The 27,126-nt window shown below is 45.9% G+C and overlaps 2 protein-coding genes across 2 annotated transcripts; one reads left to right on the forward strand and one right to left on the reverse strand.

The window, feature by feature from the left end:
- Nucleotides 1-481: 481 nt before the first annotated feature.
- LOC140186283 (uncharacterized) lies at nt 482-11,368 on the reverse strand. Its single transcript, XM_072240355.1, has 7 exons — nt 11,332-11,368; nt 7,419-7,517; nt 6,660-6,772; nt 4,481-4,580; nt 3,323-3,444; nt 2,203-2,433; nt 482-1,741 (listed from the first exon to the last, which is right to left on the reverse strand). Exons 2-7 carry the CDS (start codon nt 7,478-7,480, stop codon nt 1,626-1,628), a joined length of 744 nt encoding a protein of 247 aa, XP_072096456.1. The 5' UTR covers nt 7,481-7,517; nt 11,332-11,368; the 3' UTR covers nt 482-1,625.
- Nucleotides 11,369-11,571: 203 nt separating this feature from the next.
- rpl28 (ribosomal protein L28) lies at nt 11,572-19,936 on the forward strand. The gene is made up of 5 exons (XM_072240356.1): nt 11,572-11,673; nt 12,842-12,930; nt 13,626-13,749; nt 16,883-17,001; nt 19,788-19,936. Exons 2-5 carry the CDS (start codon nt 12,850-12,852, stop codon nt 19,875-19,877), a joined length of 414 nt encoding a protein of 137 aa, XP_072096457.1. The 5' UTR covers nt 11,572-11,673; nt 12,842-12,849; the 3' UTR covers nt 19,878-19,936.
- Nucleotides 19,937-27,126: the final 7,190 nt, after the last annotated feature.

Consider the following 27,126-nt stretch of genomic DNA (forward strand, 5'->3'; position numbering starts at 1 on the left):
AGCCTCCAACCAGCATGAATATAGATTTCTACAACTTTCAGTAATTCCCTCACTCCTCCCTTTCCATGCTGGCTCCCCTCTCATCTCCCCTTGGTGCCCATCCTCCTACCCTTTCTCCCATGGTCCACTCTCCCTCCCTTTCCACCTATCCCCTGCCAGCATGTCCTCCTCCTTTCTTCCACCCCCTAACCTTCCTTTCTAGTCCTGATGGAGGGTCTCCAAATCATTCCTCTCCATAGATGTGTTCCTTCAGAATTGATTTGCCTGTGAAAAGGATTTAACCAGCAGAAAGTCATGAAACCCAATGTCAGAAATGGTTTTCATCCACTGATCAAACAAGTGGATGGAAACCAGGAAATTGACCTGTCCTGGGAGCCAAAGTAACTTTGATATAACCACTAGTCAGCATGTGATGGTCCATTTATCTCCAGAGAGATCCTACTGATCATTTTATCACATAAATGACACTTACAGAAAAATGAGCATTTGCAATAATTGTGCATAATAATGTCCATTTAATTCACTATTGCACAACTACCCATAAAAGTCACATACAGTGTTCATACTTTGATTCAGGAAATAAGATTAAACAATTTCATCAAAACACCTTTGGCTTGCTGAACCAATTAAGGGTTGAAAATATTAAACTTTCACAATGCCAATCCACAGTCTGAACTGCTCTGGCAGATTATTAAAATAAAGATTGAAACTTTGTATGTCTACTTACTTTAATCTTTCTTTGATTAGATTTTTCAAATTATGTACACAAACACTGAGGATTTATACAATTTATTAATCTACAGAATCAGATCTGTCAGCTGCTCCCACCCTCTCCACAGTGAGCTACACTTGCTGTTGGCTATGCAGTTAGGCTTTAAGGATTGAGGAAGGGCAGTAGATGCAACCAGACCATTTCGTACCTTTGTTCAAGTTAGCAGCTCACAGGGCAAACGCAAGCCTAACCCCATCAGCTTGGGTCCTTTAGAATTTAGTACAAGTCTGACTACTACTATCACCACAATAAGGGGCAAACAGCAATTCTGCAAATACTGAGGAACTCAGCCAATTGGGCAGCACCTATGGAGGGGAGTAAACAGTTTCGAATGAAGGGTCTTGGCCTAAAACATCAACTCATTATTTCTCTCCACTGATGCTGCCTGAACTTTTAAGTTCCTCCAGTATTTTTACATTTTTTTTTAAAAGTACAGTGCCGAACAGGCCCACTGAGCTGTGCCACCCATCACTGGCCTAAGCATAAGATAATTGACAATGACTAATTAACCTACAAACTGATACATCTTGGAACATGGGGAGAATATTCAAACTCCTTCCAGACAGTGCCAGAACTGAACTGGAAACTCTGGAATGCCCTAAGCTGTAATAGTGTTGTGCTAACTACTATACTACCACACATATTAACTAGCCGTATTCTCCTCATAACATAACCTGTAACAATTTAACAGAAGGACAACTACTTATTGATGAATGGCACTATAAATCCAAGTTTATAAACACCCTGCAGTGTGAACTCCGGATATAACATGACAGATGTTTTAAGTACAGAAATAAGTGGGCATGTTGCCAATGCACGTGAAACTCTGCTTTTCCTTGGGCTAAAGCAGGATTCAGCTTGGGCCAGCCGTCTGTAGAGCTGCAGCAGCAACCTGGATTTTTTCATTCAGCTGTTGTGGAGATTTCAGTAGTTGGGCCAATCTGTCGCGGGGCATCTCAAGCAGCATGCCTGTGGAGGTATTAATGTTAAAGATTAGACTGCACTCTAATCAAAATCTAAAAACAATATCACAAACGCTCAATCGGCAGTCCATACACCCCATAACCCTTTCTTCTCCTTCATCAGCAGTGTGCAGTTCCACAATTCACTGCAGAAACTGATGATGCTCACTAATCTGTAAACGGAAACAAACAATGAAATGTGCCGTTTGCATTTACAACCAACACAACAAAGGATGTGCTGGGGACAGCCTACAGGTTTCACCACACGCGGCTGTGCCAACATAGCATGCCCAGAATGCTCAAGAGGACACACCAAGCAACAACAGAACAAGCTCTTCCTCCCACCCACACATACACAGTCCTCTAACCTCTCACTAAGCCAAAGCAGCGTTTCCCAGACTCTACTCTCTGCTCCTGCACACAAGCATAACTTAAAAACACGCACATTAACTGTCTAACCAGCTGTACCTGTTATTTTGCTGGAGTGCTGACCGTATTTTGTGCTGTTAATGTAACAGTACAACTCCTCTCCTAGATTCTCAGTCTCGCTGTCCAGATCACTTCCCTCCTCATCATTCAGATCGGAATCTGAGCATCGCTGTGGGAGTGCAGACTTGGCCCTCTCGACAGCACCTTTTAGTGCCAGGCTGTCTGTCAGCAAAGTCTGAATGGCAGAAGGGTCCAGTTCCAAAAGCATTCCTACAACAGCAAGTCAAATCAGAATCTGATTAGTGCAGGAGGCCCTCCTGGTGGGGATCAACCATGGATACTGCATTCCAGCTGTCTATGTGGTACAGTACGGAGAGCGAGCTGTTGCCCAGGCAGCAGGCTCCCCCTCTCCGTGCAGCTGATGAATCTAAAGGAATGGCAGAGACCAATTCAGCTTGGCACCCACAGATTCATAGGCATGATCAGTTGGTGTGTAAGACTGTCTTTGGGACTCCAGCTCCGGGTTTATCCTCAGGGTTTGCTCCTGAAGCCTCCCCCATGAGTGGGTATGGCTGCACCGCACAAAATGCCCGAATGTGGGGGGAGGGGAGGAGTACAGGCTGGCAGGTGACAGGTGAGACCAGGTGAGGAGGAGGTGGGTGGGTGGGGCAGAGGGTGAAGTGAGAAGCTGGAAAGTGATGTGAAGGACTGAAGGAGGAGGAATCTGATAGGAGAATAGGTTGGACCATGGAGGAGCAGAACCAGGGGTAGGTGAGGAGAAAAGAAGGGTGAATGGGGAACCAAAATAGAAATGTAAAAACAGAGGTGGAGAAATTGATATTTATGCCATCAGGTTAGAGATATACAAGCTACCTTATGTATTTATATTGTGGTTTTTTCCTATTCATTCTTTATCTTTTGTAATTTTTGTGCTGCATCAGATCTAGAATAACTATTATTTCATTCGCCTTCACAGTTGTGGACTGGAGACGACATTAAGTAATTGTGAACGGGGTATGATCACCCCAAAGAGTTGCTTATCTTGGCATTAGAGGAGGCGACAGACCCACATGTTGGGATGGGAACGGAGGTAGAATTAAAATGAAAACCACAGCACGGTTTGCCACGTGAAGATTCATTGAGACAAGCTTTGCCTCACCTGTAATGTAAGCACAGTTCTGAGGATCAATCTTCTCTACCTGTTCGAAAATCTTCTCTCCAAGCTTCTCCTTCGTATCGTCAAGGTCCAAATCAGAAACTTTTGTCTCATGAGGCAATTCTCTGAGGGTGTGAGAAGCAGCCAGCTTCATGAATAAGGCATGGGTCAATCTGTAAATTACCTATTCAGATCTCAGCACGACAAATAACATAAAACCCCACATTCCCAAATGCTGCAGAATACAGACAACTCTTCACTCTGAAGCATTTCAAACGCGGCTCCCCGATCTCAGACCACAGATTTCAGTGGCAACTTCTCACACATCTCCTCTCTCACCCCAGAGCAGCTGATGTCTTAGTTTTAGTTCTAGAAAGCAACAACTTGACCTGACAGAATATCAAATACAGTAGAGTCTGGTTAATTGGGGCATATCAGCATCAGTATGTTTCGGCCCAACTTAAGAAGCTGTCCTAATTAGCCAAAGTTTCTTGGAAATAGTTAAAGGAGGATTAAAAAAAGATAAACTACCATTTAGCTGAGTTAACAAATTAGTGTACAATGCTGTGTTCTTTTGATTGACTAAATTAACAAAATCAGTGCAAATACATAATGTAGATAATGGACTGCCTTCATACAAGGTTTTGACAATTGCATCCTCTAACCCTTCATGTTCACTGTAATATCCAAAGATGATTGCTGGTACCTTCAAATTCTCCGTAGTTCCTAACCTGTTGAAGGAGTGAAATCATTGAGTTTTCATTCTTGGCCATTTCTGGCATCTCCCAGCCTGATTGCATGAAACCACAGTGAGCCAACAGTCCCGAATTGTCTTACTACTTATTTCTTGCCAACTATCGGTGACAAAAATCACTGCTTTTTGAACATACACACATGTAACTAATGCTATTTAGAAACTGTCTGCTCCAAGCATGGTGTAGCGCATGTGACATTAGTTAGAAACTAGTGTTGTTCAGCAACAGTCTCCTGCCCCAATTAAGCAGTGTAGTGTCTCAAATAAATGAAGGGAATCCCGACCATTTTCTTGATTAGTTTTCATTCTTTAAGAGTTTTCCCAAATAAGTGGTTGCCCCAATTAACTGGTGTCCCAAATAATTGGAATCGACTGTATTCCAAATGTTGCTGGTGACAGACACTTACTGCTGAAGTGCTTTCTCAGCAACGTGAATCCTTTGTTCCAACAGCTGTGGATCACTGACCAGTTTCTTTACTTCAGCACGTCCCAACTCCAGCAGCATTCCTGTAAAATTCAGCACATCCGCTCAGCAACATCTGCCTGTCAATGTCCACCACAGGCACTCACCATAAACATCCATCATAACCACCTAGCGCAGCCAGCAGAGTCACAGTCATGGCCAGTTGGGACCAGATCTCAAACACATCACTGACAATGCGCAGGTGGAAACAGCAGCACCAGTCAATTCAGCTACCCAAGTGTAAAAGGGAAGTGTAGCACCGATTCACTGTCTGAGCAAGAAAGGAATGCAGCTAGAGTTGGGAAAACGGGGAATCACTGAGTGGAACAGTGAGAGTGTCACGGCAGTGGGGCGCTAGCACCAGTCTATTACAGCTTGGGGCCACAGTCCAATTCCAGTGCCACCTGTAAGGAGTTTGGCACATTCTCCCCACGAACCGTGGGGGTTTTCGTACGCATGTGGGTAGGTTAATTGGTTGTTGTAAATTGACCTGTGATTAGGTAGGGTTAAAAAAGATTACAAAGAGGCGGAGCAGAGTAATGATGGTGTTAAACAGCAACTCCTTTGTTTGCATCTTCGGAAACAGCTCTATTTCCAACTTTAATATCTTTATTTTCCCCTTTCAGGGTTCTTTTGAAGACCCTGACCTGGAGTTACACTCTGACTATGGTTCTTTGCGGGAATGGGGCCAGCTCTCGGGGCTCCATAACTGGCTGTTGCTCGGCACACTTAGGCTTGGCCTAAGAGTCCGGCTTGGATTTGGAAGCCTAGGATCTCGGGGCTCTGGAGATGGGCGGATCGAAGGTCCGTGTCAAGGCAGGAGACTAGTGTGTCGTTGGGGGAGTCAGAATATCTACGGCTGTGTGCTCAGAGACTCGTGATCTTTGGGCAGAGTTCGAAAAAAGCAACGTAATGGACATCTCCCCGCTCGCTGTGAGACGGAGACACCTCTTTCTCCCTTAAGGAGAGAAAGAGAGAGAGCTTGTGGTATGTCGAACACCGGGTGAACAATGTAGTCTGTGGAGTACTGCAAGTCTGTTTCTTTACTGTTGCTTTGCTCACGCCTGAGTGCTCAGTGTCGGGTGTCGATGCTTTTTTTTGCCGGTGGGGGGAGGGGGATCGTTGCTTGCTGCCGCTTACACACAGGAGGGGGGAGCTGGGGGGGATTTTGGGGTTCTAATATTTAACTGTCATTCATTCTTTGGGGCACTCCTCTGTTTTCGTGGATGTTTGTGATGAAAAGGCATTTCAGGGTGTATATTGTCTACGTTTCTCTGATACTAAATGTACATATGAAACCTTGAAATAGGCCAGTTGCTGGGCGGTGCAGCTCATTGGATGGAAAGGCCTGTTCCCTGCTACATCTCCAAATAAAATGAGGTGGAAAGGTTTAAAAACGGATCGGAGGAGCAAATTTTTCAGACAGAGGGTGCTGTGTATATGGAATGAGCTGGAAACCCACGTGGTCACAGCGAGAACGTGCAAACTCCTTACAGGCAGGGGTGGGAAATGAACCCAGGTGGCCTGTATTGTAAAGCATTGTGCTACCACTACACTACCATCATCTTGAAAATGAGACCAAACTGCAGATTCCAACCAGATCTATAATTTACTGTAGCCTTCAACAACTTTTCTAACACATAACATCGTCACTTTCCATGTCGTCCACAAATATATTAATCATCCCTCCGACAGTCACTTTTCACAAACAGTAACAGCCCCAGTAGTAAACCCCTGCAGTGCCCAACTGGCCACAGATTTACTATATTTTATTAACTTATTTATGGCAGTATTTTGTTTTATATGCTGCGTGTGATGTATGTTTTGAGGTCCGGAGGAACGTTGTGTCGTTTGGTTGGACATATGTACAGTCAGATGGCAATAAACTTGAACTTGAAGAATCATAACAAGCTCCTTTCATCGCTGCCCTGCACCATCTACCCCCATTGAGCTGAGACAGTTTCAGATCCAAGTAGTCTGTTCTCCTCAGAATCTCAGGTGGACATTCCAAATGATGTGCCATGCAAATGTCCAACTTGTAACCACCTGCATTCATCAATCTCCTTAGATATTCTGACACGAAAAGATGCTGTAATGTTGAAGCTGTGTTTTGACTATCTAACCTGTTATTTTCTCACTGCGCCCAGTATTGTGAATGTCCACCAGGTCGTAGAGCTGGTCGCCTAATGAATCTGTCGAATCGGAATCTGTCTCGCCCTCCACCGTTTCAAACAGACTGGAAGGCAAACAACAGAAAGCAATTAACAGACACCAAACATACAAACAGTTCAGTACTCAATATGCATGCATTTCCTAACCATTCCAGCACAAACTAGGGCCAATCTAACACACTCCGCAATGGAACAGACACACTGTTAGCTATCCTCATGGAAATTTACAATGAAAATACTTATAAATGATTGCAAGAGATTCTGCTGATGCTGGAAATCCAGAGCAACACACAGAAAACGTTGGAAGGATTTAGCAAGTCAGCAGCATCTATGGAAATGAATCTGGCCGTTTACCTCCTCTCTGCATCTGCCTGTCACCTGCTCCTGGTGCCTCTCCTTCCCTTTTCCCCATAATCCATTCTCTAATAAGATTCCTTCTTCTCCAGCCCTTTACCTCTCCCACCCATCACCTCCCACTTTCTTACTTCATCCCCCCCCCGACCCATCACATTCTAGCTTATTCTCTTTCCCCTCCCCACACTTCTTATTCTGGCATCCCCCCCCCCCACTTCCTTTCCAGTCCTGATAAAGGGTCTTGGGCCATTGCTGCCGAGTTCCTCCAGCATTTGGTGTGTGTTACCTAGACATGATACCCAGTTACATAGCTTCTTTGACACATGACACACAACACAGATTTCATTAATGCCTTGCCATTTCTCTGTGGAGTTCTGAAGGGAGCTCAGTGCAGACAGCTGTTTCTCCTCATGTATCATCTGATCCAGTCCGGTAGTGGGGAGCTCAGCAACCTCCCTGGAAGGGCTCAAAGCAAAACATGCGGTACTGGACTGTTGAATGTGTCACAAACAATAGACTTCCTTTTATTTTACTGTTAAAAACTGAAAAGACTATTCATCTTTATAACTATTGCAAACTCAAAATTATTCACCATTTTCTGTAATCAATACAAATAGTCCTCATGGTGATATCTATATTGGTCAATACCTTTGTTCAAATTTTGAAAGGGCTGTGTTTCTTTCTAATTCTACAGTTGTTGGGTCAGATTCCGTCTCATTCACAATTCTTTCTTCAACCACAATGGCACTTCCTTGCCTGCATTCAGCTTTCAACAGAGGCGTACTCTCTGCTGTGTCTCCCCTCTGTGGAGTGAAAGAGCTCCAACCCACCACCCCTCATCGCAGGTGTCATCAGCATTCCTTACAAAATGGAAAATTAAACAGAAAATACTAACATCAGGGAAGTATTTCTTACAACACAGAACGCTACAGCACAGTACAGGCCATTCAGCCCATGATGTGCCGACCTTTTAACCTACTCGAAGATCAATCCCTCCCTTTCCAGCAAGACCATGAGACATAGGAGCAGAATTATACTACTCCACATTGATCCCTATCGGCCGATTTATTATCCCCCTCACCCCCATTCTCCTGCCTGCTCCCCGTACCAACTCATCAAACTCCACCTTAAATATACCCAATGACTTAGATAGAAACCTCTGTCATCACGGTTTCCTTCCACAGTCCAAAGACGTAACAGCTAGTGGGTTAATTGGTCCCTGCAAAACTGTCCTCTGATTATGCGGGGATTAAATTGGTAGGTGACTGTACAGTGTGGTATCTCTAAATCACATCATGGACCAGTTTTGTCGAAGACCTGTTTCTGTGCTCTGTGACTCCATAAGCCCATAAACCCCATAAGCATAAACGTGATTAGTTCCCAGGTAGTCTTTGCCTGCCTCAGGCCACGTTGAGATGTACCGTGTTCACATCTGGATTTCACTCTCCCTCTGCACTTTCTCGATGGTGCTAATTGCTCAGGGTGTAATGAGCGTCACTAACATTTGGGCACCCAGCATTGTTCATTTTATGATTTACAGTAACTTTATGCCTTGGCACTATATTGTGGCCACATCACAGGACAGTGATAACAGATTCTGAATAGACAATGAACCCATGAACACTCGCTATTTTTTGCTCTCTTTTTGCATTAGTTCTATATTCTTCATAGAGTAATTTAAGTTATTTTTAAATTATTATTATAGGCTAAATATACTGCTGCAAGACAGTAAGTTTCATGACATATAGAAAACATAGAAAATAGGTGCAGGAGTAGGCCATTCGGCCCTTCGAGCCTGCACCGCCATTCAGTATGATCATGGCTGATCATCCAACTCAGAACCCTGTACCAGCCTTCCCTCCATATCCCCTGATCCCTTTAGCCACAAGGGCCATATCTAACTCCCTCTTAAATATAGCCAATGAACTGGCCTCAACTGTTTCCTGTGGCAGAGGATTCCACAGATTCACCACTCTCTGTGTGAAGAAGTTTTTCCTCATCTCGGTCCTAAAAGGCTTCCCCTTTATCCTCAAACTGTGACCCCTCGTTCTGGACTTCCCCAACATCAGGAACAATCTTCCTGCATCTAGCCTGTCCAATCCCTTTAGGATTTTATACGTTTCAATCAGATCCCCCCTCAATCTTCTAAATTCCAACGAGTACAAGCCCAGTTCATCCAGTCTTTCATCATATGAAAGTCCTGCCATCCCAGGAATCAATCTGGTGAACCTTCTTTGTACTCCCTCTATGGCAAGGATGTCTTTCCTCAGATTAGGGGACCAAAACTGCACACAATACTCCAGGTGTGGTCTCACCAAGGCCTGGTACAACTGCAGTAGTACCTCCCTGCTCCTGTACTCGAATCCTCTCGCTATGAATGCCAGCATACCATTCGCCTTTTTCACTGCCCGCTGTACCTGCATGCCCACTTTCAATGACTGGTGGATAATGACACCCAGGTCTCGTTGCACCTCCCCCTTTCCTAATCGGCCACCATTCAGATAATAATCTGTTTTCTTGTTTTTGCCACCAAAGTGGATAACCTCACATTTATCCACATTAAATTGCATCTGCCATGAATTAGACCACTCACCTAACCTATCCAAGTCACCCTGCATCCTCTTAGCATCCTCCTCACAGCTAACACTGCCACCCAGCTTCGTGTCATCCGCAAACTTGGGAGATGCTGCATTTAATTCCCTCGTCTAAGTCATTAATATATATTGTAAACAACTGGGGTCCCAGCACTGAGCCTTGCGGTACCCCACTAGTCACCGCCTGCCATTCTGAAAAGGTCCCGTTTATTCCCACTCTTTGCTTCCTGTCTGCTAACCAACTCTCCACCCACACCAATACCTTACCCCCAATACCATGTGCTTTAAGTTTGCACACTAATCTCCTGTGTGGGACCCTGTCAAAACCCTTTTGAAAATCCAAATATACCACATCCACTGGTTCTGCCCTATCCACTCTACTAGTTACATCCTCAAAAAATTCTATGAGATTCGTCAGACATGATTTTCCTTTCACAAATCCATGCTGACTCCGATGATAACTGACTCCAGCAGTTTCCCCACCACCGATGTTAGGCTAACCGGTCTATAATTCCCCGGTTTCTCTCTCCCTCCTTTTTTAAAAAGTGGGGTTACATTAGCCACCCTCCAATCCTCAGGAACTAGTCCAGAATCTAACAAGTTTTGAAAAATTATCACTAATGCATCCACTATTTCTTGGGCTACTTCCTTAAGCACTCTGGGATGCAGACCATCTGGCCTTGGGGATTTATCTGCCTTCAATCCCTTCAATTTACCTAACACAACGTCTCTACTAACATGTATTTCCCTCAGTTCCTCAATCTCACTGGACCCTCTGTCCCCTACTATTTCTGGAAGATTATTTATGTCCTCCTTAGTGAAGACAGAACCAAAGTAATTATTCAATTGGTCTGCCATGTCCTTACTCCCCATAATCAATTCACCTGTTTCTGTCTATAGGGGACCTACATTTGTCTTTACCAGTCTTTTCCTTTTCACATATCTATAAAAGCTTTTACAGTCCGTTTTTATGTTTCCTGCCAGTTTTCTCTCATAATCTTTTTTCCCTTTCCTAATTAAGCCCTTTGTCCTCCTCTGCTGAACTCTGAATTTCTCCCAGTCCTCAGGTGAGCCACTTTCTCTGGCTAATTTGTATGCTTCTTCTTTCGAATTGATACTATCCCTAATTTCCCTTGTCAGCCATGGGTGCACTACCTTCCCTGATTTATTCTTTTGCCAAACTGGGCTGAACAATTGTTGTAGTTCATCCATGCAACCTTTAAATGCTTGCCAGTTAAATGCCGGCGATTCCGACAGCAAAGCTCCCAGATGCCGGGGAGCGGGGAGGATGAAGGATCCCCAAGGGTCACAGAACCGAGGGGAGCCGGTGGAGATTTAACTGGGGACGCGATGAGCAACTGCTTCGCCTGGAGTGTGGCCCGTGTGGGGAGCGAGGGGCCAGTAACGGCGGAAAGGAAAGCTTCAGGGAGACGGGACCGACCGGGACCCGTCCCCCGTCCCCCGTCCCCCGCCGCCCCGGTAACCAGCAGGGAGACGCCGCGTCCCTCCTCCCACCCTGGGGTCTACCACAGTTTCAATGGCACCGAGCCGCCGAATGCTTCTTCCTCCTTGCGGACTAGGACTGCGGCCCCGGCCCCGGCCCCGGCCCCGAGTTTTCCTCACACCCCGCGCCCGTCGTCCACCGAACAACCACTGGCCAAAATGGCGGCACCTACCCTCGTTCGTCGCAGTCCAATTGCGTCAGCCGTAGAAACGGCGCGCGCCGAAATGCGTCCCTTCCGTACGGCCAGTTGTTTGAATTCCTCCGCACCGGAAGTAATGTAGTTCCGCCAGAAACGGTAACAAACTGAACGGTTTTGAGTGCCCACGCACCGGGCTGGACGCTCTGACAGCAGGAGGCTTTACTTGAGATATTTTATTTAGTGGGAGGAAACTGACTGGGGCAAACACGGGGAGGGGAGCGCCCAGCGGTGAGGCGGATGGCGGAGGAGGCCCGGGGATAAGGCGGCGCGTGCGGCGGTCTCGCTCTTTCTGTCCGCGCGGCGCCGGAGGAGCAGGTCCGTGTGGCGCCGCCTGGGAAACCCCGCGGGGCGAGCAGGGCTAAAGGGGCCGAGTGTCGGGGGGTAGGAGCCTGTTGGCTGTCGGTGGGACCGGGCCTGGCGTGTGAGGGAGCGCGAGTGGGGGTCAGGTCTGGCGTGTGAGGGAGCGCGAGTGGGGTCGGGCCTGGCGTGTGAGGGAGCGCGAGTGGGGGTCAGGTCTGGCGTGTGAGGGAGCGCGAGTGGGGTCGGGCCTGGCGTGTGAGGGAGCGCGAGTGGGGGTCAGGTCTGGCGTGTGAGGGAGCGCGAGTGGGGTCGGGCCTGGCGTGTGAGGGAGCGCGAGTGGGGGTCAGGTCTGGCGTGTGAGGGAGCGCGAGTGGGGGTCAGGTCTGGCGTGTGAGGGAGCGCGAGTGGGGTCAGGTCTGGCGTGTGAGGGAGCGCGAGTGGGGGTCAGGTCTGGCGTGTGAGGGAGCGCGAGTGGGGTCGGGCCTGGCGTGTGAGGGAGCGCGAGTGGGGGTCAGGTCTGGCGTGTGAGGGAGCGCCGTGCAGCCTCCCTCCCTTAGGGACAGAGTGCGGACGGACTCGGGGTCCCTAAAGGTTCATTTGCAGGTGGTGAGGAGGGCTAATGCAGTGTTCAGCGCTCATTGTGTGTGGACTGGAGTAGAGAGCAGGTTGGAACTTTACCGAGTGCTGGCGGGCAGGTTCGGTTAGCTGTGCTGAAACTGGGGAGGGTTCGGGGAGGCGCACGAAAATGGTTCCGGGATTGAATGGCTTGTTTGAAGAGCATCTGATGGCTCTAGTCCTTTATTCACTGGAACAATGAAAGGGATCTTGGCAAAACCGATCGAATGTTAAAATGTCTATAGAATGCATGTGGAGAGGATGGTCGAGGTCCAGATGTAAAAGGTTATTGTAAAAGGTGGGTTTTGGATGTCTCTGAATAAATAGTCTGGAGTTCATTGCCATATGTAGTGGTTGTGGACAAATAATTAGTGTATTTAAAGCAGAAATTGTTGAGTTTTTGGTTGTTGAGGGGATTAGAGCTTACAAGGAGAATTGTTGAGGGGGAAATCAGCAATGATTGAATAGTGGGGGCAGAATTGATGGGTGCTGTGGCCTGATTCTGCTTCTATATCTTGGTGGCTCCAACCAGATCTCTGACTCTATCCCGGTCTCTCTGTCTGTCCAGGGTTCAAGATGTCGTCGCACCTTCAATGGATGATCATCCGTAATTGCTCGAGCTTCCTTATCAAGCGGAACAACCAGGTGTACAGCACGGTGAGTGTCCCCAGCACCACCGCCACACACCTGGCCCTGTGAAGCATCTGCCTCGCCTCCTGTTCGGTCTCTTGCGTTCCTACCCCAATCTGTTCTGACCTGGTCCTCTGTCCCCTCGCTGATCTTCCTGTGCACCCTCGTTTCACTGCCAGGCTGTGTTTGCGACAGATGATTGGACTGTGATGCTTTAGAACATAGAACTGTACAGGCACTTCAGCCCATAATGTTTTACCCATCTAGTAACCAACTCGAAGGTCTATCTAACCCGACATAGCCCTCCTTTTTACTCTCGCCTGCTTGAGTTACCTGCCTCTACTACCACCCCCGGCAGCACCCTCCAGGCGTCCATCACTCTTTGTACAAAACCTGTCTCTAACATTCCCCTTACTTTCCTCCCATCGCTTTGAAATTCTGCAAATATATGCAGTTGTTCTGTTAATGCCCCTTTCCCTGGTAACTGCCAGTGTTCTGGTGGAGTGGTCAGGGTCATTTCTAAGTTTCAATATTAGTTTCAGCCAGCTCCTTATATTGTCAGAGTTGGCCACATGTGTCCTTGTTAACAACTGACCCACCTTTCATCTGGGTTCTGTTGAAACCCAGCCTTTGGTGATGTTCAAATTATTCAGATATTCTTTTCCTCCATTTAACTCAGGGACATCCAGTGTCCAAATTGAACTTACTGGTTTGCATTACAGGAGCCCAACAACCTGAAGGCCCGAAATTCCTTCCGTTACAATGGACTTATTCACCGTAAAACTGTGGGCGTGGAGCCAGCGGCTGATGGCAAAGGCGTGGTTGTAGTCCTCAAAAAGCGAGCAGGTACGTACGTTAATCGGTTCCTTGACCTATGTCTTTGCAATATTTTTCTTCCAAGTGCTGGGTTCAGGTAATGCAGGTACAAGAACGGTTCTGGTTTCCACAGAGCACGATGAATCTGCACTGGAGAGGGTGTAGGGATGGTTTATGAAGTTGCCAGGACTGGCATGGTAGCATAGCAGTTAGCATCATGCTATCATAACGCCAGCTGTAAGCTCGGTTCGGTTCGATTCCCACTGCTGTCTGTCCGTCACTGTGGGTTCGTGAATTGTGGATGTCCAGCACAATCCTCACTGGTTCGATTTGACACAACCGATGACCAGTACAGACAGTCTTAGCCATGGGGTAATAGAACATTGATCTCATCCTTCCTGTAGCATAGTGGCCAGGATGTCACAAATAGAAGATTGGGGATGAAATAGGGTTGTTTTCAATGCTGAAGGAAGATTTGAAGGCTAGGCATGGAATAAATTGGGAGATGCTATTACCCTTAGCGCAGGGGTCCCCAACCTTTTTTGCACTGCGGACCGGTTTAATATTGACAATATTCTTGCGGATCGGCTGACCGGCGGGGTGGGGGGGGGGAGCGTGTTCAACTAGGGTTAGATTCACCTCAACATGTCTTTTACAGTTAGGGTTGCCAACTTTCTCACTCCCAAATAAGGGACAAAAGTAGCAGTGAAATCCCAGGACACTACCCCAAGAAAGACTACCATGACTATGAAGCCTTGCGCAGGCACCTGTTTGTGCATGCGTGCCGAATTTTTCCTCACTATTCGGTTTTTCCTTCATCTTCCCGACTATACTGTATGTACGTTATTTCTACTTTATATAGGCTGTGTATTTATCATATCATTCCTGCTTTTACTATATGTTAGTGTTATTTATTTTCGGTTTTATGTGTTATTTGCTATGATTTGTTAGGTTATTTTTTGGGTCTGGGAACGCTCAAAAATTTTTCCCATATAAATGAATGGTAATTGCTTCTTCGCTTCACGCCATTTCGGCACGAAAGGTTTCATAGGATCACTTTACCTTAGCAGGGGGGAATACGGGACAAGGGTGGTCCCGTATGGGAGAAACCAATTTAGCTCAATATACAGGATGTCCCGGCAAATATGGGACAGTTGGCAACCCTATGTTCAAGTTCAACAGTGTGTGACAGGGAATGAGGAAAGGTGCAGCTAACTCATATCGTTTCCTCATGGCCTGGTAGCACATGCTTTTCAGCCCGGTACCAGTCCGCGGCCCGGTGGTTGGGGACTGGTGCCTTAGTGAATGTCTCAGAAACTGGCGTCAGTTCTCTATAGGGCTTGGTCTGAGGGTCTGAACCACACTATCTTTAATAGAGGCATACCTGCAGCATTATAAGACCCATGGAAGGTCGATTTAGAATTCTAACTTTTTTCAGAACAGACATTATCAAATATAAATATTTGCTGTGGTATGTTGGTGCAATATGCAACTTAAATACGTCAGTATCCAGTAATTAGAAAGATGAAGGAATTGGGTAACAAAGTAAAGTTTCGAGATTAACAGATATGGAATAAAATGTACATAAACACAATCAATTCAGGTTCAGCACCCCTTATCCGAAATTCCAAAATCCAAAAGTCCTTGAAAAAATTTTAAGCGCTATTGTCGCAAATGGAAAATTCCACAAGGTGCTGGGGAGGTTCCTAGGTGATGCATGACTTTTACAGTTCTGAGAAGTGTCCACGTGTATGTAGGTTAATGAAAAACACTGCATAAAGTATTAAATGAAGATCTGGATCACGTATTATAGAATGGATTCATCCACATCGGAGTGAACAAGTGCTACTTAACAGGACACAACACGAAATAAGCAAAGATCTATTGTGGCAAACTAAAAATTGACGGTGATTCTGAAAATTCAGCAAACTGGTTGCAGAAATTTAAGACAGACAGGATGTTAAATTTCTAAAGATTTGTGGTACTAAAGCGTTTGTTGATCACAAAACACCAGAGAAATTAATTGATGAATTGGCCAAGATTGTCCCTGATAATAAAAAATCCAACCCACTGAACGACTGCAGATGAAGTGTGAAGCAAATACTGCTTACCAATAGCACGTAAACTGAGTTGGGAATGATGGCGATGCCAAACAGGCACTGACTGGCCATCTGAGTAGCCAAGGTAGTGATAGGTTACCTTTCTAATTACACAAAATTATTGAAAATATACAAAGCTACCTGCAGGATGTATATGTAATGTAAATAGATTTTGTGTTTTGGGTCTCATCCCCAAGATGTCTCGTTCTCGATGCAAATATTCCAAAATCCCAAACATTTCCAGCCCCAAGCATTTCAGTTAAGGGGTGCTCTACCTGTACTAGTGTAGATTTAAAATGTAAGCAGCAGCATTAAAACTGGTTTAAAGTCTGTATGCATTCAGCTTGTCTATAATTTTGTATACTACTTTAAGATCTTCAACATAACATCCAAACTCATGTTCTTAGTCCTGCCGAAGGTTTTTGACCCAAAATGTTGACTACTTTTTTCCATAAATGCTGCCTGACTTGCTGAGTTCCTCCAGCATTTTATGAGGGTTGCTCGGATTTCCAGCATCTGCAGATTTTCTTTCTTCCTGTTCTCAATTCTGATTTATGAAAGCCAAATATACCACAAGCTCTCTTGATGACACTATCTACCTGAATTGTCACTTTCAAGGAATTTGATCTGTATTTCCAGATCCCTCAATGCCCTACCATTCACTCTGCAAGTCCGACCCTCGTTTGTCTTCCCACATTTGCCTGCATTAGATACCATCTGTCATTTTCCAACTGGTTCAGATTCAGCTGCACATTTTGATAACCTTCCTCGCTGCCTACTGTTCCCCCAATCTCAGTGGTATCCGCAAATTTGCTGATCCTGTGGATGCAGAACCGATTCGGATGTTGGCTCAGAAATGGTTTTCGGCATTGTCCCCATTTATCTTGACCTTTGGCCTTTTGTGTGAAGCGTCTGCTTTTATAGTAGAAGAATGGCTGAGTTTAGGGCTTTTGTTTTCTGTGGTCCTGTAAAGAATGTTCTTTCTTGTCTGGTGTACTTTGAGGTAAGTTTAGCCTTTGGTAATTTGCCAGTACTTTATAAGTCAAGCTTGTTATGTGGTTTAGGTCAGAGGAAACCAGCAACGTCCTATGAAAGGATCACCATCAATAAGAATGGCCGAGCCACCCTGAACAGTTTGCGCCACATCATTCGCAAGAACAACTACAGGAAGGACCTCCGCATGGTAAGAAGGGTTCTGGGTGTTTACTACTGACGCCAGTCGTTGGTTACCGCTGCTGCTGTCTTCATCCTTAAATCCAGTGAACATGCCCTGGATTTGGGTGTGTGTGGTAGGTTACTGTCTCAGCTGAGGAATGTGTTATGATACGCTGATTGCAAGCATACTGCTTTGACATAGGAATTGCACCCGTTTCTTTTGAATGTGGCGCAGACAGTCCCTTTGGCCCATCTAGTCTATGCAGGACTATTGTTTTGCCTAGTCCCATCTGGACCATACCCCTCCCATCCAGTTCTGTTCAGGTTTAATTGTCATTTAACCATACATGAAATGGTGTTACTCCAGGGCCAGGTGCAAAACACAGTAGTACCAACAGTCAAACAGCACATACAAAATATCACGTAAAATATGGTCACGCAAAAAAAATCGCAAGACCGAGTCCATGAATGTTAGTGCAATCTGCAGTCAGATACAATACGACTTATTTTCTGCTGAGCGAACACTAGAGTGCAGCACTGACTCCAGCTCAGGCACTGCCCCAGCACTCTGGTGTGGAGCACCAAGAGAACGGCTCTCTTCTGGGCAGCTACTAACAGAGGACACCGAGGCCCAGTCCCACCCCCCCCACAACTAGCTCCCCTCGCTGTTTGCCAATGTCAGTGAAATGGACTTGCAGCATTCCACATTAACAATGTCCAACAGGGTCTTGCAATCACTAACACCTCTGCAACAGGCAGCAGGATGGTCTGCACCAAGCCCAGCTTCTCCACCAATGAGCAACCTACTGATGGGGAAACTTGAAGTACTCCCCAGTTCTCAGTGTCCAGCAGAGTCCTACAATCATAAAGCAATACGTTCACAATGGACAATAACACCTCTGGTTGGCCCAGTAGAAGCCATTGCCCCAGAGTATGTCGCCATCTTGCTGCTCCTTCCATGTACCTATCAATATTTCTCTTAAATGTTGAAATCGAGCCCATGTCCACCACCGGCAGCTTTTTCCACACTTGCACCATCATTTAAGTGAAGAATTTCCCCCTTATGTTCCCTTTAAATATTTTACCTTTAACTCATGACCTCCAGCTGCAGTCTCACCATCAGAAAATGCCTGTTTGCATTTACCCTATCTATACTTCTCATAATTTTGTATACCTCTCAAATCTCTCAGTTTTCTACGTTTCAGGATATAAAGTCCTAACCTATTCAACCTTCCGCTATAACTCAGTTCCTCAAGTCCTGGCAACATCCTTATCAATTTTATCTGCATTCTTTCAAACTTATTTACAACTTTCCTGTAGATAAATGACCAAAACTGAACACACTACTCCAAAACAGGTCTGTCATCATAGCGAGAATGAATTCTGGTTGGCCTTGCAAAGACACTGAGTTATCATTTAGAAGTGGCTGTCCCAATCTCTGTTGGATTTGTGGATTTATTTGGAGCAGTTTTGAGAATGCTACTTCCCAGCCTGCTCAGAGGCGATGCTTTCTAGCTAGCAGAGTCTAAAGTCCCAACTTGCTTAGTGGTATCGGTCCATTGCAGAGGAAAGGTTGGCAGCCCCTGGTTTATGCCAATCTCTCTGTGCCTTTGTCATGATCGTACAGCAAAAAGCATCTGCTCTGATCTCCAAGTCCAAGTCAAAGGTCGAATGACAAGCAAGGTTGAATGAAAGTTACACTTTGTTCTCCCCATGCTCCAATCAGCTGGTACCACAACATGAAACAAGTCCTTTGGCCCAACTAATCCGTGCTAAGCTTCTCCATCCAAGCAACTCCCATAAATGTTTTTGTTCTGTTTGGTTGAGCCCGTAGCCACACTGTCTAGCAACTGACCTATTTGACATGACGATATCCAGTGACCAGTTAACCTAACCCGTACGCTTTTGGAATATGAGCACCCAAAGGAAACCCACGTGCACACAGGAAGGACATAAAATCTTGTTCGATTGAACTCCAGAGCCCTGAGCTGTAATAGAGTTGCGTTAACCACTACACTGCCTATCAACTATTGCTCTCAGTGTGCCTTCCAGCTGGCTTTACAAGCTATTGTAGCTGCCTCAGGTATGTACTGGTTAGTATAACACCATTAGTGCCAATCCCACTGCTGTCTGTAAGGAGTTTGTACTTTCTCCCCATGACTGCGTTGGTTTCCTCCTGCATTCCAACATGTACAGATTAGGTTAATTAGTCACATGACTGCGATTGATCAGCGCGGGCTTGTTGGGCCGGAAGGGCTTGTTGTTGTGATATATAAATATTAAAATTAAATTATATATTTTATTTGAGTGGCCCACTGTTCTGATTAGATCTCGCCCCCTCAACTTTAAAGCTATACCTTCTGGTTTCTGATTCCCCCTCTCTAGGAAAAGGACTGTGACCATTCACCCTATCTCTGCCCTACATGATTTTACCCAACTTCATACAGGCACCTGTCTCCTGCATTCCAAGGGGAGACAAAACATCCATACTTCCAACCTTTCAGTTAACTCAGTCACTTGAATAGAAACATAGAAAACCTACAGCACAGTACAGCCCCTTCGGCCCACAAAGCTGTGCCGAACATGTCCTTACCTGAGAAATTACCTAGGTTACCCATGGCCCTCTATTTTTCTGAGCTCCATATACATGTCCAGGAGTCTCGTAAAAGACCCTATCATATACACAATGCGGGTAATATTCCTGCAAGTCTTTCTAGGTTAATAACATTGATTCTGGATGTTTTGACTGAACTATACTGTAAATTGTTAGCGTTTGATAAAGGTGTTTCAGTGTGACGTGGCTGTTTCTTGCAGGCTGCTCTCCGCCGGGCTAGTGCCATACTGAAGAGCCAGAAGCCAGTTGTGGTCAAAAAGAAACGCACCAGGACAGCCAAGAATGCATAAGCTTATAAAGGATTCTGTATACAGTTTATGGTAATAAAGTTTAGAGAATTGTCTCATGACGAATGCATTGAGAGTGAGATTATATTGAGTCTTTTGCATTTGAAGCCCTGGACGGGTCTGCATTGGTCACGGGTGCTTCAGTGGTTGTGCCGCTACCGGCCACATCTGTAATCACTTTGGGCTCCTGCTTTGAATCAGTTTATTCAAAGTATGAAAATCATATATAATCCTGAGTTCACCTTGCAGGCAGCCACAAAACAAAGAAACACAATAGAATCTACAAAAAGCCCCACCCAGCAGTGACTATCAAACATGCACTGTATGCAGAAAAGAAAAATTCTTGCACACAATAAAAAGTGTACTTATGTACTGGCCATAGACAGAATGGACTTGGCCCACTGGGTTTGCTGTCACAGAAACATAGAAAATAGGTGCAGGAGTAGGCCATTCGGCCCTTTGAGCCTGCACCGCCATTCAGTATGATCATGGCTGATCATCCAACTCAGAACCCTGTACCAGCCTTCCCTCCATACCCCCGATCCCTTTAGCCACAAGGGCCATATCTAACTCCCTCTTAAATATAGCCAATGAACTGGCCTCAACTGTTTCCTGTGGCAGAGAATTCCACAGATTCACCACTCTCTGTGTGAAGAAGTTTTTCCTAATCTCAGTCCTAAAAGGCTTCCCCTTTATTCTCAAACTGTGACCCCTTGTTCTGGACTCCCCCAACATCGGAAACAATCTTCCTGCATCTAGCCTGTCCAATCCCTTTAGGATTTTATACGTTTCAATCAGATCCCCCCTCAATCTTCTAAATTCCAACGAGTATAAGCCTAGTCGATCCAGTCTTTCATCATATGAAAGTCCTGCCATTCCAGCAATCAATCTGGTGAACCTTCTTTGTACTCCCTCTATGGCAAGGATGTCTTTCCTCAGATTAGAGGACCAAAACTGCACACAGTACTCCAGGTGTGGTCTCACCAAGGCCTTGTACAACTGCAGTAGTACCTCCCTGCTCCTGTACTCGAATCCTCTTGCTATGAATGCCAGCATACCATTTGCCGCCTTCACCGCCCGCTGTACCTGCATGCCCACTTTCAATGACTGGTGTCATTCCATCATAACTGATATATTATCCCTCAGCCCCATTCCTCTGCAAGTCTCAGCATTACGGCCTCACTCTTGTATTTTATTCTTGAAATGAATGCTAACATTACATTTGCCTTCCTTACCACAAACTCAGCCTGCAAGTTAACCTTAGGGAATCCTGCATGAGGACTTCCAAATCCCTTTGCAACTTTGATTTTTGAATTTTCTCCCCATTTTAGAAAAAATGTCTGCCTTTATTCCTTCTATCAAACTGCATGACCATGCATTTTCTTGCATTCCACATGCACTTTAACCATTCTCCTAATCTGTCCCAAGTGCTTGTGTAGATTCTGCTTTCTCAACATCACCTGCCCTCCGCCTGTTTTTATATTATTTGAATATGTAAACAGTTATCAATTCAGTCATCTAAATCATTGAAATATAACATAAAGATGCAGGTAGGCCTGACTTGTCCATACTGGTGAGCCAGACTTCTAACTCCTTAGTGGACTTCTGGATGGCAACTGCAGTCAAAGACCTTCCCCAGGTTCTTGACTGCTTTCTCAGAGATGGATGGGATAGCGGTGCCGTACAAGGAGAAACCAAACTTGCCAGTGAGTTTGCCTTTCTTAGCAGCAGAGACCTGAGTTTCTGTGGCTTAAAACTATCAGGACAGATTGCAAATGTCACTCCGCTATTTAAGGGGGCAAGGAAGCAAAAAGGAAATTATAGACCTGTTAGCTTGACATCAGTGGTTGGGAAGTTGTTGGAGTTGATTGTCAGGGATGAGGTTATGGAGTACCTGGAGGCATATGACAAGATAGACAGAACTCAGCATGGTTTCCTTAAAGGAAAATCCTGCTTGATAGACATATTACAATTTTTTGAGGAAATTACAAGTAGGCTAGACAAGGGAGATGCAGTGGATGGTGTATATTTGGATTTTCAGAAGGCCTTTGACAAGGTGCCACACTGTGAGGCTACTTAAGATAAGAGCCCATGGAATTACGGGATAGTTACATACATGGATAGAGCTTTGGCTGATTGGCAGGAAACAGAGAGTGGGAATAAAGGGATCCTATTCTGGTTGGCTGCTGGTTACCAGTGGTGTTCCACAGGGGTCTGTGTTGGGGCCGCTTCTTTTTACGTTGTACATCAACGATTTAGATTATGGAATAGATGGCTTTGTGGCTAAGTTTGCTGATGATACAAAGATAGGTGGAGGGGCCGGTAGTGCTGAGGAAACAGTCTGCAGAGAGACTTGGATAGATTGGAAGAATGGGCAAAGAAGTGGCAAATGAAATACAATGTTGGAAAGTGTATGGTTATGCACTTTGGCAGAAGAAATAAATGAGCAGACTACTATTTAAATGGGGAGAGAATTCAAAGTTCTGAGATGCAATGGGACTTAGGAGTCCTCGTGCAGGATACACTTAAGGTTAACCTCCAGGTTGAGTCGGTGGTAAAGAAGGCGAATGCAATGTTGGCATTCATTTCTAGAGGAATAGAGTATAGGAGAAGGGATGTGATGTTGAGGCTCTATAAGGCACTGGTGAGACCTCACTTGGAGTACTGTGGGCAGTTTTGGTCTCATTTAAGAAAGGATGATGATTTAAGAGGGTACAGAGAAGATTCACTGGAATGATTCCAGGAATGAGAGGGTTAACACATGATGAATGTTTGTCTGCTCTTGGACTGTATTCTTTGGACTTTAGAAGAATGAGGGGGGACCTCAGAGAAACAGTTCGAATGTTGAAAGGCATGGACAGAGTGGATGTGGCAAAGTTGTTTCCCATGATGGGGGAGTCTAGTATGAGAGGGCATGACTTAAGGATTGAAGGGCTCCCATTCAGAACAGAGATGCGAAGAAATTTTTTCAGCCAGAGGGTAGTGAATCTATGGAATTTGTTGCCATGGGCAGCAGTGGAGGCCAAGTCATTGGGTGTATTTAAGGCAGAGATTGATAGGTATCTGAGTAGGCAGGGCATCAAAGGTTATGGTGAGAAGGCGGGGGAGTGGGACTAAATGGGAGAACGGATCAGCTCATGATAAATGGCAGAGCAGACTCGATGGGCTGAATGGCCGACTTCTGCTCCTTTGTCTTCTGGTCTTAATTGTCACTGTGAGATCATTCATAAAGGTTCTGATTGGGGACTGCTACATGCTGTCTTAGAGTGCTTGTACATTCCGGCTGCCTTAACCTTTGTTAATGATCATGGAGAAGAGGACCACTGAGATTGTACATCCAGTTATAATGCCCTTCTTGAGCTGTGCCAGCCTGATGTGATCGTTCCTGAGGAGACTTTCAATCTCAAGTTCCCATAGTAGGGAACTTGATCCAGGATGAGGTCCTTTGTGTTCCTCAGACTTGTCCTCCGGCACACCATTTTGAGGTTTCTGACAGGCCTCAGTGATGGTGTGATGAAGTTGGGGAACTTGCCAAGTTCGGTTTCAGTTATTCACACGCCTTGGCGAGCAAGCCTGTGGTGATTTGGGCTGAGGCTGTGGTTGGTCTCCAGCTTTGACGGAGGCTATGGGATTCCTGGGTTGGAGGTACTTACTGTAATACCACGGGCTCTTGTCTTGCTAAGCAGCCTCGGATAGCACCTTGTCAATGACCTGAAAAAACAAGTAAACAACATCTACTGTGTCTCCTTTGTCTATCCTAACTGTTATTACCTCAAAAGAATTCCAACAGATTTGTCAGACGAGATTTCTCCGTGAGGAGACCATGCTGACTTTGGCCTACTTTATCACATGCCTCCAAGTTCCCCAAAACCCCATCATAATGGACCTCAGAGCCAACTCAGCTGAGGCTGTCTAGTGTGGCTAGTCTAGATTCCTGCCCCTCACACCCGATAGTAGTGAGAAGAGAGGAAGATGGTGAATCCTGGCTGACGGGTAGTGAGCTGAACACTGGTTCATCCTCCACCGTCAGCCTTGAAGCTGTAATCTTTTTAGTATGGTGCTGTGCTTAAATCAGCCAAACATCAGTTTGTTTTTTGCTCTTGGGCCTAGGCCCCCTCCTGCTTCAATCCAGCCTGAAGTCTGCACCAGCAATGGCTGATGCCAACGTATCTAAATTCACGAAAGTCCAGTTCGTCGAGTCCTTTGGGTCGTAGAAACAATTCAAAAGCACAACTCCCAAAGTAAAATTACAGGCTGCAGATTGCAATCCAGAAAAAGCATATCGAGTAGAATAACACACAAAATGCTGGAGGAACTCAGCAGGTCAAGCAGCATCTATAGAGGAGAATAGTTAACATGTCAGGCCAAGACACTTCTTCAGGACTGGAAAGGAAGGGGAAGATGTCAGAATATAAAAATGGGGAGAAAAAGGAGGATGGGAAGGGTAAAAAGCTGGAGAAGGAATCTGATGGGAGAGGAGAGTGGACCATAGGAGAAAGGGACATGGGGAGGTGATGGGCAGCTGAGAAAAACTAAGAGGCCAGAGTGGGGAATAGAAGGGAAGTGGGGATTTTTTTTTAACTGGAAGAAGAAAATGATTTTCATGTCATTAGGTTGGAGGTTACCCACACAGGACATAATGTGTTACTCCTCCACCCTGAGGATGGTCTTATCGTGGCACAAGAGGCCACGGACTGACAGGATCAAAATTGAAATGTTTGGCCACTGGGATGTCCTGCTTTTGGTGGATGAGGTGGAGGTGCTCTGCGAAGCTGTCCCCAATTTACAATGGGTCTTACAATTGTAGAGGAGGCTATATTGGGAGCAACGAACAATAGACGACACCAGCAGATTCACAGGTTGCCTCTCCTGGAAGGACTGGGCCCTGAATGCAGGTGAGGGAGGGAGGAGATAAATGCTGGGAGGGACAAATGGACAAGAGAATCACAGGGAGCAATGACGTGGAGGGTCATGAGGTGGCAGGTAAGAACAAGAGAAACTATCACTGAGGGTAGCATCAATGGAGGAAGGGAGACCCCTTTTTTTGAAGGGGGAGGAGGTCCTGGTAGGGAAATTACAAGTGCAGATACAAATAGTAGAAGATAAAGAATTAAAAAAATATATTACCTCATATAGTCTATTAGGAGGGGGTCATCACTTTACTGGCTATAGGTTAGAGCTGATGGTAAGAATGACCTCATATAGTGCTCTTTGGAGCAGTGCAGTTGTCTTAGTCTGTCACTGAAAGTGCTCTTCTGTTCAGCCAAGGTGGCATGCAGAGAGTGAGAAACATTGTCCAGAATTGCCAGGATTTTCTGTAGGGTCCTTTGTTCTACCACAGACTCCAGTGTGTCCAGTTTGACCCCTGTAACAGAGCCAGCCTTTCTGATCAGTTATTAAGCCTGTTGCCATTACCCAGCACACCACAGCTTAGATGATTGTACTGGTGATAACAGACTGGTAGAACATGTGAAGGACCAAAAGGACCTCAGTCTCCTCAGAAAGTAGAGGTCACTCTGGCACTTGTACACAGGCTCTGTGTTGGTGCTCCACTTAAGTCTGTCATCCAGGTGCACCCCCAGGTATTTATAGGTCCTCACCATGTCGAAAGCATAAGAATCAATAGGTTTATAAAAGATGTCAATCAACAGTTTGGCTTCTGGGAGGTGTTAGAAATGGAACACTCACAACATGCTGGAGGAACTCAGCAGGTCGGGCAGCATCCGTGGAAACGATCAGTCAACGTTTCAGGCCGGAACCCTTCGTCAGGACATTAGAAATGAACCAGGTGAATTTAAGGGCAGTGCAGAAATTAGAGGCAAAGTTGATGAAGAGTTGGAGAGCATGGCCCGGGAAAGCTTGGACTATGGATTGGTCTATGTTGCCAATGAAAAGGCAGACATAGCTGTGGTCCACGGCTACCCCTCGAGTTTGCAGAGAGTGGGAGCAGCCTAAGGAGAAATTATTGAGGGTGAGGACGGTAGAGGGGAATTGGTTGGGTCTTCTGTTGAGAAAGAAACGGAGGGCTTTAATGCCTTCTTGATGAGGGAATAGAGGTGAAAGTGAGCTGATCAAGGGACAGGCAATTGAAAGTTATTGAGATGATTGATGACATGGCAAGTGTTGCGGATATAGGTGGGAAGGGACTAAACCAAGGGGGATACAGTAGAATGGAATCCAGAGATGACACGAGTTCAGTGAGCCGACCCGGGTGGTCACATTTGTGGATCATGGGCCGAAGCGAGCAGTGTGGAGTAAGGGAACTTTCAGCTTGGTGACAGTGGTTGGGAGTTCTCCAGAGCTGCTGAAGTCAGTTTCTGATGATCAGGAGTGCGATTCTCTTCAAGGGATAGGGATGAGGAGGTGACTGAGACTTGTCGCCTGGCCTCAGCAAGCTAGCGGTCAGTGTGCCAGACGACACTACCCCCTTGTCTGCAGGCAAGGTTGGGACTGGTGCGGAGAGAGTGGAGGGCAGTGCATTCAGAGTGCTGCAGTGGAGTCGGCAATTCGAGCTGGAAGGATCCAGAGCGGGGTGGCCGAGAGAGGAGGAGGGGTCATCAGCACAGTGTGTGGAATTCTTGCCAAGGAAGTGGGCTTGGAGATGGAGGCAATGGAAAAAAACTCAGTGTCGTGGTGGAACTGGAATTCAGAGGTGTGGCAGAAGGGGACAAAGGTAAAACTATTACTGAAGGGAAGGTCGGAGGAAATGGTGAAGACACAGCTGGGATGGAAGGTGGAGGAAAGATGATGCCAGAGGCGAGGGGAGGGTTGGATTGTTCGGGGAGGTGACGGTGGAGCCCGAGAGACGTGGTTGGAGAGTGGTGGCGGATCTGCCGGAGGATGGAATGTCGAGGAGGCCCATGACAGGTGGAGGAGAGAGGCCCGGACCTGTGGCAGAGACTGAGACAGAATCACCAGCTATCTCCGCAGAGCAGAGAGGGTGGTTCGTGTTTATGATTTAGTAGAATAGTTAGTTTTGTTAGAAGTCTTCAAAATATTGCCAGTGCCCGTTTGGGAAGAACTGTTACAAGATAGAGTGAAAATCATGACTTGCATACTGTTCTTACGGATCAAATCATTACACAGTGCACTGGGGTAGAACAAGGCAAGACAATAATGCAGAATAAAGTGGAAAATCGTAAGAAGATAGGTTATCATTTTATCATACCTTCATGGGTCTGATAACAGCGGATTGCAGGCTGCCCTGGAGCCTGGTGGTACAAGTACGTGATTGCACGGTTTTGTATCTTCT

The sequence above is a fragment of the Mobula birostris genome, chromosome 22 (assembly GCF_030028105.1).
Source record: "Mobula birostris isolate sMobBir1 chromosome 22, sMobBir1.hap1, whole genome shotgun sequence".
In the NCBI taxonomy this organism is placed as follows: domain Eukaryota; kingdom Metazoa; phylum Chordata; class Chondrichthyes; order Myliobatiformes; family Myliobatidae; genus Mobula; species Mobula birostris.

Coding starts and splice junctions, on each gene's coding strand:
- LOC140186283 (XM_072240355.1), bottom strand. CDS start 7,480: ATGATACATGAGGAGAAACAGCTGTCTGCACTGAGCTCCCTTCAGAAC. Junction 6,773..7,418: donor CAGAACTCCACAGAGAAATG/GCAAGGCATTAA, acceptor TTTGCCTTCCAG/TCTGTTTGAAACGGTGGAGG. Junction 2,434..3,322: donor GAACTGTGCTTACATTACAG/GTGAGGCAAAGC, acceptor TTGCTGTTGTAG/GAATGCTTTTGGAACTGGAC.
- rpl28 (XM_072240356.1), top strand. CDS start 12,850: ATGTCGTCGCACCTTCAATGGATGATCATCCGTAATTGCTCGAGCTTC. Junction 13,750..16,882: donor AGTCCTCAAAAAGCGAGCAG/GTACGTACGTTA, acceptor TATGTGGTTTAG/GTCAGAGGAAACCAGCAACG. Junction 17,002..19,787: donor ACAGGAAGGACCTCCGCATG/GTAAGAAGGGTT, acceptor TGTTTCTTGCAG/GCTGCTCTCCGCCGGGCTAG.